General features: G+C 50.2%; 1 protein-coding gene across 1 annotated transcript; it reads left to right on the plus strand.

The window, feature by feature from the left end:
• The first annotated feature begins 3,394 nt into the window (after nucleotides 1-3,394).
• Nucleotides 3,395-4,597, plus strand: PMAIP1 (phorbol-12-myristate-13-acetate-induced protein 1). Its single transcript, XM_072360323.1, has 2 exons — nucleotides 3,395-3,525; nucleotides 3,709-4,597. The coding sequence occupies exons 1-2, from the start codon at nucleotides 3,474-3,476 to the stop codon at nucleotides 3,819-3,821; spliced, it is 165 nt and encodes a 54-aa protein (XP_072216424.1). The 5' UTR covers nucleotides 3,395-3,473; the 3' UTR covers nucleotides 3,822-4,597.
• The last annotated feature ends 5,767 nt before the right edge of the window (nucleotides 4,598-10,364 follow it).

Consider the following 10,364-nt stretch of genomic DNA (forward strand, 5'->3'; position numbering starts at 1 on the left):
TAAATCTTCCATTTACCAGGACATCAAAGTCCTCCTCTGCAGGGCTGCTCTCAAGGGGTTCTTCCTCCCAGTCTGTCCACATGCCTGGGACTGCCCTTGCACTTGGCCTTGCTGAACTTCATTTGATTCATATTGTCCCACTTTTCTCACAGTTACTGCTTTATCAAAGAGCACACACTCAGCATAAACTCTCTTACCCTCCAGCCATGTTGAGGAGTGGCTCTGGTACCCAACCGCATCCTCAACATCATTGCTGTCAGCTGACAACTGCCCCTGCCTGTGGTGAGCACCAGGCCAGAAACATCCCAGTCATTCTTTGGAAGCATTTTTCAACTCCCCAAAAAGGAATGCAGCTTGCTTGGCATACAGGTGGTCATGGAGAAGATGGGTGTTCACCCACCTGTCAGTGGGAGAGCACTTATGTACACAAACAAGGCTTGTAGTTCATCTTGAGTAAGAACACTACATAGCTGAGCTTCAAAGGAAAGCAGGCAGGGAAATCAGCAAAGAAGGATCTGTGGTTAGTGGTAGGGCAATTAGATAATATTTAAACAGCAGATAAGTTGGGTGCAAGTGGAATTCTCCTTCATTCCTTCTCTGATGCTGGATCACTCCAGCAACTCAAAGAGGAATTAATTATTTCATATAACTGTGTGTATTTGCACTGACATTTTCCTTTGTGGCTGTGGAAATGCAGGGGAGCCCCTGGCTCTGCAACACGAAAAGAGAGGATGAAGGCAATGGCCAGGGCAGTGGTGGTGTCCCCATTCTTGGAAACACATGGACATGGCATTAAGGGATGTGGCCTAGTGATGGGACTCAGTAGGTCAGGCTGATGGTTGCACTTGGTGATCATGAAAGACTTTCTCAACCTACACGACTGTACTTCTAACAGCAAGAGCCAGCCCAGCAGGACAGCTACCCAGAACCAACAGGAAGATCCATTTCAACCATGGAAAGACCCTACAGCCTGCAGAGCCCAGCACACCGGCGACGCACCGGTGTGGCCGCACCCACCATGCTCCGGATGACCTTTGGCTCACACCCCCGGCAGCATAGCTCTGCTTCCTGCTCCAGCACTCATTGCAGGAGCCACCAAGCTGCCGTCTGCAGAAAGAGGAAGGGAGAGAGCAGCACACAGCCCATCAGTGAGCACAGAGCCGCCAGCACCGGGCAGCAGGACTCAATAGCGAGGGATTCTCATAACGAAGCAGTAGCAATGATTTATTTAATTTTATAGAGAGGTGGTGCTTGAAGCTGATTCAGCAGAAGCATCAGAATTCGGAGAAAAAAAACGTTCTCTTTCCTTTCACTCCTGCTCTTGTTTTCGTTTCTGCAACATTCGTTTTCCTTTCATCACATCTGCCCGCTGGCATTAGTCACGCTGCAGGTTGGTCACGCGCTGCTCTTGATCTCCAGTGCTGCTCAGACCGCAGTGCCTGACACCAGCACGGCTCCGTGCACAGCACCTTGGGATTCTCCCTTCCCAGCTGCATAATCCCTCAGTCTTCAGATGCCGATAAACAGAAAAATGGCTCTGAGGTCCAGGGCTGCTCACCTTTGTCCCTACCCATTTCCCCCAGGCTATGCCCATGGGGGTCCCATGGCCCCACAGCTTTCAAGATCACTCTAAGGAGCAGCCTCCTGGGGTGCTGCTCTTCCCACAGCCATGCTGCTTTGTTTAGAGGAACTGAAACCAACAGTGTCAGAGCTCACTGGCAGCCTGTAACCACAGCAGGCTATTTTTCACTCCGACACATTGAGCAAGGCAAAGAGTGGCCCCACGGCCACAGCCTCATTGCCCCCCAGCACCCAGCAAGCTCCTCCTGTGGCAGTGGGCTCCATGCCCTGCACGTAGGAGGGCTGCAGCAGCAGGTCCTGCAGAGGTGACCACTGCAGGAGCTCTGGCCCGTTAACCCAATTTGCACACTGAAGACTCCCATTTTTCTTATTGCCCTACAACTGTTCTCAAGTAACAAAAATAAATAAATGAACCTTGCCAATCAGCTAGTCCACTGATCTGTGCACCACTGCCCTGGCAGGTGGAAGTATCTCCTCTCCAAAAGAAGTGAGACCTCTTATACATATGCACGATCCCTTATACATATGCACGATTCCTTATACATATGCACGATTCCTTATACATATGCACGATCCCTTATATATATGCATGACCGAACAGGGGAGGGCCTGTCGCGTTACATCTAGAGTGTCCGTGATGCTTAATACAACAAGCATGTATACCATGTAGGTTTTATATCATAAGCTGAGAGATGAGGGCAGATAAAAGCACAGTGCCTGCCATGGTGCACCTCATGGCGCTGCAGCCTCAGCTGTGCAAAGTCCACACCTGGCTGTGGATTCCAGCAGGACACCCTGAGACACGCAGGGAAAAGGAGCTCTGAGCTGAGCTGGTGAAGTTTCCTCTTCCCACAGACAGCAATCAGCTTTGTAGACACTTGTCCCAGGGGTTCTGATCCCACAGGAAAGCGCTTCCTGACCTCCCAATTGCAGTGTCTTTTCCTGCTCGTAGCTGTGTTGCAATGGGAAAGGTGGGTATGCGTTGCACCCAGCCTCAAATCAGCTCTTTGTTATGTCTGGCCCTTCTTGCTCTCTTTCTGTCAGCCTGTTTTCATTTTCGCGTAAACGCAAACAGCCATCACCATCACACCAACCTTTCCTGCAGACAGATGACTCACCAGCAGACCTCTGGCAGCTCTCCCTAAAGTGTGCTACAATCACAAAAGTCACGAGGGCCACGCGCTAATTTCAGCTTTTCTTCCGTGTAGCACAACCTGGACTTGCAGGTGAGCACCCGCAGCTGCCAGGGCCGCCTGGGCACTGTGTGCGGGTCCGGTGGCAGGAGAGAGCCCTGAGCTGCAGGTGTGGGTCAGCTCCCTTTGCTCCACCTGGTGTGAGGACAAGGTCACCTGCCCATCAGAAAATAATACAGCTCTGTGCCACGAGTGTCTGCTGGCTTACAACAAGCAGAGGTCCCTCCGCATCACTTTGCCCACCACAGGCGCACTCAGTCCTTGGCTGTTGCTTGCCCAGGTGCATCCTACCTTGCCTCCATGCCATGCACCCTCCATCCTTCCATTGCCCACCCCTCACTGCACTGCCCACCGCATCCTTCCACTCTCGTTTAACGCAAGTACACCTCCCTTCTCCTCTAGGCTTTCAGAAAGCACAGCCTCCCACCCCTCACCCCCAGCCCCTCACCGCGCTCCGCACCCCGCTTTATTTCTGCGCTCCGCCACCGGCCCGGGCGCGCTCCGACACGCTCCCGCCACGGGGGGGGAGGAGGGATTCCCGCGCTGTTCGTGACGTCACTAGGAGGGAAAACCCCGCCGCGCTCGGCTCTTAGGGCGCGCTTCGCCCCGCCTGCCCGCAGTCTCCCGCCGCCGCCGAGCCGTGCGGGTCCGAACTGCGCTGAGCCGGACCGAGCCGAACCGCGCGGAGCTGTTGCCGCGATGATGCCCGGCAGGACGATACGCAAACCTGCGCCTCCCGCCGCGCCTGCAGGTAGGGAAAGGCGAAAAGAGACAGGTCTCAATATATATATATTTCTGGGGGGGCTTGGTACTGGAAAAAAACACTCTTTTTCCTTTTCCTCTTTCTTCTTTATCTTCTTGCTTTCCCCTGTATCGCTACCTGGAAAAGACCTCGTTCGAATGAAATCCCCATCTCCCTGCGCGTGTCTTGCAGAGCGGGACGCGGTGGCGGAGTGCGCGCTGGAGCTGCGCAGGATCGGCGACAAGGTGAACCTGCGGCAGAAGTTCCTGAACCTCATAACGAAACTCTTCTGCCCCAAAACGTGAGCCGCCGGTCCCGCAGTGCTGAGAAAGAGAGAGGAGATTTCGGCTTTGCAGATCTGGAACGAGAGATTTCACTTACACTCGGAAATGGATAAAAAAAGCTCTTTGACTTGTGTTTTGCTACCCGGAGCCACCGAGGGATGGCTGTCATCACGGGATTTCTTTGGGAAGTATTACAGCGTTATTGCTTTATGGATGCCAAGTGGGGGGAAAAAAAGGAAGCAATGAGCACGGCCCCTCGCTACGCAGTAAGGGGGAGCGTGGGGCAGGTTGGAACTTGTCCTTCTTGGGGCTGGGGAACCCCATGACAACCCCACCTCCCCTGTTGCCTTCGCATCCCACATCCCAGCCAGGAACTGTGGACAGAAAGGTTCCGAAGCAGAGAAACAAGGAAGGGTTGCAGAAGGTGGGCATGAGTCACCAGGTGAAAGCCGGCGTTCAGGTTCTGACTGCTCTTACCTTCTACAGCTTGGATTCTGCTGGATGGGGAAGTGGTGGTGCTGGGGATATTGCATTTGTTCATTAAAACCACTGCCTCAATATAAAGGTTATTTGTTGTAGCAAGTGGCTTTGGGGATAAAAAAAAAAAAATGCAATTCTGTGAATTAACGTGATATTGCATAGTTATAGTCTATATATTATATATATGTATATATTTGCATATATATATATTACATATATATAAAATATGTGTACCCCTTTGTATGAGAGGAGTGTTTCACAGACCTGTTAAGTGAATGCTACTTCTTTAGGCTCAAAGAGTAGTATGAAAAAATGCTCAAAACACGATGGAAATACTTCATATTAAGCAGAAGAAAGTGCTCTCTTTTCTGATGGTACAGGAAACACTTCTTGCATTACAGAGTGGAGTATAATTTAGTATACCATTAGATAAGTCATACGAATGTATATTACAGAAATACTGAGGTATGATGTGCATTGCGCGGAAGGTTTCTTCCGATACTGAAAAGAAGTTTTTGATGACAATACGGCACCTCTGTGTGTTTTTCTGAGTAGCAAAATAACTCATCAAGAGACCATAAAGTTGAATCTGAGTCAAAACTCAAATTTTCTTCGGAACGCCGTTTTTTCAAAGGCAGCCGCCTCTCTGTGAAGAAATCATAAGACAGATTGTTACAGTCAGTACAGGAAAGCAGCCGCAATCTTTATTCATTCTATAGGGGAAGATCCTTCCCTTGTACTTAGTTTCTCTTTCGTTTCACGGCATCCTTATTTTGTTTCCGGGCAGACTGAGCCGCTGCAGCACCCAGAGAGGGGTAATGTGCTGCTGTAATGTAGAGTTCCCCTGGTTGGCTCCAGAGGAGCTGCACTAAGCTCACAGCCCAGGCAGGTGCCACCTCTGCACACCACGTCTTGCTCCTGAACAGCGTTCTTTCAAGGGTGCACGCTAGCAATAAAAAGGCCACAGCTGGTGACATTTGTTGCTACCTCTTCAGTCAGTGTTCAGAGACGTGCAGAATACCCATCTCCTTCAGAAGATGTAGCACAGAAAGTCAGGTGTGGCCACGCGCTTGCTTCTCTAGCTGAGCTCTGCTTTGGTATGCAGCTGTATTTGCGTTGTGTAAGGGTGCGTAGTTGCACCACCTGAATTCCAGTCCAGATTACTGGAGTTTTTCCTGCTTGGTGCAGCGTCTGATGCTCGGACTCAGATGTGAACGATCCGAATCGTTCATTACAAGTTCTCACATCAATTTCATACCTTCACAAGTTTCCTTTTTCTAGCTTTCCCACTCACCCATACAACATTCCCGTCCACCTTTACACGTCGACGGAGCATTCCACAAACACTCTTCAACCGTTCATGCGGGCATTTATCCAATCTGAGCCGTGAGCCGTTCTTTCTTTTTCTAGAGGTGTCCTTGGTTCTCGTGCTATTTATCTTGCTCCACAGCTGCTGCTCTGTACGGTCCTTCTTGTATTCCCACTGGTAGTGATTTTCTGTTTTTATTTATACTGTTTGTTTCAGCTCGCTCTCCTGCCTCTGCCTTTGCAAAGCCGCCATGATGTTGCTGACACAGATTTGCTTGCTCTGCCACAACCAGCTGTGCAAGGCGGCTGCTCCTTGGCACTGACCACTAAGCACAAACAGGAATAGCTGTAATTCATCTTTGTATTGCAAAGCAGCATGTTTCACTGTCATCTACAGGCATCAGTATTCCAGGTATATAAAAACTGAATGCAAAGAGTTTTGGTTAAACACCAGTGTGCTGCTCAGTAAGGTTGCCTGCCCCACAGTCAGTGGGATCAGCAGTGCCGCGTGGCCTGGTGACTCCCCATGGGCTGTGCCTGGCTCAGGAGCACGCAGCATTTGCATTAGGAGCTGAAATGTATTTGGATAAAAGACATCTGCTTCGTGCGTGCTGCTTTGAAATTCTGTAGGAAATTAAGCACATGGCTCACGGAGCCTGGGCAATAATTCAAGCTGTAGCACACACAGATGTTATAATAAAAAAGGTGTCCTCATAGATGCATTATGATGGGGGCATCTGCATGAAATACCAGTGCAAGTGTTTTTCTGCCTAGATCTGTAAGGACTATTTGCTTTTTGTTAAATGCTTTTATGTTCTTTCAAGGGTTGTCAAGTACTAGCGCCCAGTGAGCTCAGGAAAAAGTCTGTATCCAGGTGATCAGTGCCAGTACGTGAGCCTGCTGATGTCCTCCCCACCTTTCCTTTTGTTTCTCCCCCAAAGAATTTGCTATTATATGATGTATCAACACGGGTTTGTTTTTCTTGAGGCCAGGCATTTCCCTGTATGCCCCATGCATGTATGTCTTGAATTCTTGTTGAGATAATAAATGTGAAGTGCTAGCAAGAAAAATGAGTCACTGTTATAACTCTGCTTTTTCTGAGGGTTGTGAACAAGCAATCGTATTACACAGATTCCTTCCCAATAGGTGGAAGTCAGAGGGCACACGCCAAAGCAACAGCAGACTGACGCTGGGAGAGCAGCATCTTTTAAGAGGAACATTACATAACAACACATAACTGTGCCCCTGAACTTCAAAATGGGACAATGAGGCACCTGTTATAGTACTTTCTAGGAGTCGGCTCATGCCAGGGGCACCATTATCACCACCAGAGCTTGGCAGCTTTATGTCAGAGAATCTTTGGGTACCAGTGAAGGGCAAACATTGAAATGAAATACTAAAGGCAGCATGCTGCCATGCAGCAACCTGCCCCTCTGGGGCACAAAGCCCCTCTCCTCCCAGCTGAGCACAGCACTGCTGTCTGCAGGGCCCTGACTCATCCTGAGCACCTGGTGCCACAACCAGCCACCAGCACTCCCTGCCTGACCCTACATGCGCCGCCAGGTCACGTTTACACTGCACTCAGCTGGGCGAGAACTAGCTTCGCTCTAGCAGCCGGCGCGGGGCTGGATGCACCGGTGGTATTTCATAAACAAATTGCTAGACAACAGGCAACAGAGAGCACACTCCCCCGGGATGTTATTCTAAGTCATTCGGAAAGCAACAACTCATACACTGCGATGTATTTTTAGCATACACTCTGGAAGGGACTTATTTTCTTGTTTTCCTTTTGTCAGCACGAGACGGCACAAGGCCGTGACGTTTGTCTGCAGGGATGGAGCAACAGGAAATATTGGGATGTAGTGTGCTGGCTTTTGGGCCAGAAGGTTTTCTGTAAAGCAAGCGGCAGAACGGCCAGCAAGCAATAGGCCTGACATTGCTGCAGACACGGGGCTCTGCCTTTGTGTGTCAGTGCTGTCTGGACAATGGTGTGAATGTACCAAAGCTGCTGCCCACCCTTCTCCTGTGCTGTCTCTTGGCAATACAAATCTCAGCAGTCCATGAGCCCCCCAGAGTACTGGATAAAGCTGGTGGCACCCCGAGTACTGCTGCCATCATATGGCTTTGTGCCATTTGGGTTTCCCTGCATTACCATCCTCACGTCTCCTCACTTTGGCTCCAAGCTGCAGAATCCAACCTGGGCACACAGCCACCTCCATGTAGGGCCAGGTTTCCTTCCCCTCTGCTCTCCTCTAGGGGACATAACCAAGTTGTGACAGAGCACCAGGCCATGTTTCTCCATGTCTCTCTGAAGGAGGAACCAGGGCAGCCCCTTTCCCCCACAGCAGCCAGGATTTCCCCAGCACTGGGCTGGAGCAGCGGCATAGCGTGGAACACATCATCAGGATGGGGAAAATGGCAGGAACTCCTGTTTGTTCAGCGGTATCAGACTGATTCAGAGAGGTGAGGCCATGTACGTGGCACCAACAGCAGAAAGACAAGAAGGTTCTGATTCTGTTATTGGCTAAGTTTAGAAAATACCCTGACTTCTGGGAAACATGCTTCCAGGCACAGGTTTACATGGTGCTGATGGAAGGGAAACTCCTTGTTTTGGGAGAGGGTGATTATGGCATCAAAAGAGGTTTTCTTTCTTGGCTGACAGTACCCTGGGTGCCCAGCACTGCAGATCAGAGTGATTTTGCTTCCCTTTGCACTCCCCTCTGTGCACGCAGGCATTGCTCCAGCCACTGCAAGCCTCAGCTATGGGGACAGCCCAGAGAGCCTGTTGTTCCTGGGCTGCCCTTCCCATCACTCACACATGGGGACAAACAGAGAACACTTAAGTTTGGGGTGGTGTGGTAATTTTGACACAGTGCTGGAAGTCTAGATGTGTCCATGAATAACCACAGCAGAGGCATGTAGACCCTCAGTTGGGGCGAGCAAAACCAACAAAACAAGAGAACAGCAAAGACACAAAGACAACAGAAAAGGCAAATGAGGCAAAACTTTTCAGGCAGGAAGTTAAATTTGACTGCAACTAAGTCAGTGTGTCTACTTACCTTCTTTGGATCTCTTAGCCCTGTATGTTAGTGATACGGGAATTAAAACAAAAGCCATGGCCAAAAGCACAAAGTTCTGCTTTTTGTGACAAGACTCTCCTTTCCTGGCATTCCAACACACTCAGAAAAAGCCTGTTCTCTGAAGCACATCTGGGCTGGGGAAAACCCAAATATGACTTTCCACCAACATACACGGCTTAGTGTTAAATGAGGTCCCATTGCTAATCCATTTATGGATTAAGTCCATTGTGACTAATCCCTGCTGTATTTCTCTGTAATGAGCCACTGTCTGGAACAATTAAGATTTTAATTACGGGCTTTCAGGACTGATCCTGCAAGAGCCAGGCTGCTCTGAAGCTGTGGACCCCTGTATCATGGCCTATGTTAGGAGGAAGCGACAGCAGGACACACAGCAGGACAGCCCTCCCACCCAGCAAAGGGACCCGAGGCAGCCATTTTCTGGGGTGATTCAGCATAAGGGATGGGACTTTTGCTTCCGCACGTGACTCTTGCTCACTTGCACCTTCCTGGCACAGCACCCAATAAAGAAACTGAAAGCAAACGCAGAAGCTTCTGGGGCGCGAGCCTGGAGATGGAGGCAACGGCAATGCAAACTCCTTTCTCCACTTGCCCGAAGACCCACCAGCTCGTTCTGGGAGCACTTTACATCAGAGTAAACGGTGAGAGGTTAGCAAGGCTTGTCAGGAGAACTGAGCAGAGGCACGCGAGCGAGAAGGCAGGGCAGAGGCTGGGAGTTTCCACCCATGCAGCTGCTGCGAGCACCCAACCCAGCACTCAGACGCAGAGCAATGCACACTGACATTCAGGCTTGTGAGGATATAAATGCTTAACACACCAGTTCCTTCCCCCGCTCTGCCTGCCTCGCAGTGATTAGCTGACATGTCCGGGCACTCGCAGGCAGTGCTGCTTTTGGGAGCCTCCGGCATTTCCCGTGTCAGAGCAGCTCCCGGGGAGAACATCTGCACTGTGCTTTCCAGGCCAACTCGCCTAACTGGGTGGCAGGCTGGCTTCCAGTCACAGTGCAACAACTTCAAAGGGTGAATGCCAACAGCTTTCCCCATTGGGAGCTCTTGGACTCTGCCTCCTGCTGTGAGTGCTGCAGCCTGACTCCATCACCACCAAGATAACAACCAGCGCAGGCCGCACCTCCATTACAGTGGTGTTTTGGAGGGCAGCATACCCCCTGGGAAGGCTGAAGACAACAAATACAAAGCTAGGACTGGCTGTATACAAATACTTCCTGTACATACAACCTGTTTCCTCACAGCTCAGTTGCTGGTCAGGAATCCGAGAAATTGCTGCTCATAATGGCAACTGCTCATTCCCACTTTGCCATTTCATTCTCCTTGCAAATGGGTAAGGAGAAAAAACAAACAAACAAACAAAACAACAACAAAAAAAGCCACACCACCACATCTTCTGAGACACCAAAGCAGGTCCCAAGCACCTGTTAACATTTCTTAAGTGCTTTTATCCTGCTTGCTCTGAATGACTGTTCTTGGAGGGCAGTATTTCACTTCTGGCTTCGATGCACATCTTAGCAGTATTACTGCATGGCCTCTGTCCTCAGTACAGCCTCCTCTCTGCAAGGCCAGCTCCAGCCATGGACCAGCCAGACCTCAGTGTGACAGAAATAAGTATCTAGAGGAGTACTAAGGATACCATTTATTTTCAAAATCACTAAAAAACCCGAACA

The sequence above is a fragment of the Excalfactoria chinensis genome, chromosome Z (assembly GCF_039878825.1).
Source record: "Excalfactoria chinensis isolate bCotChi1 chromosome Z, bCotChi1.hap2, whole genome shotgun sequence".
NCBI lineage: Eukaryota > Metazoa > Chordata > Aves > Galliformes > Phasianidae > Excalfactoria > Excalfactoria chinensis.

Excerpts from the sequence above, each read along its gene's own strand:
- PMAIP1 (XM_072360323.1), top strand. The coding sequence starts at position 3,474 with ATGATGCCCGGCAGGACGATACGCAAACCTGCGCCTCCCGCCGCGCCT. Across the intron at positions 3,526-3,708 it reads GCCTCCCGCCGCGCCTGCAG|AGCGGGACGCGGTGGCGGAG; the intron begins GTAGGGAAAGGC and ends CGTGTCTTGCAG.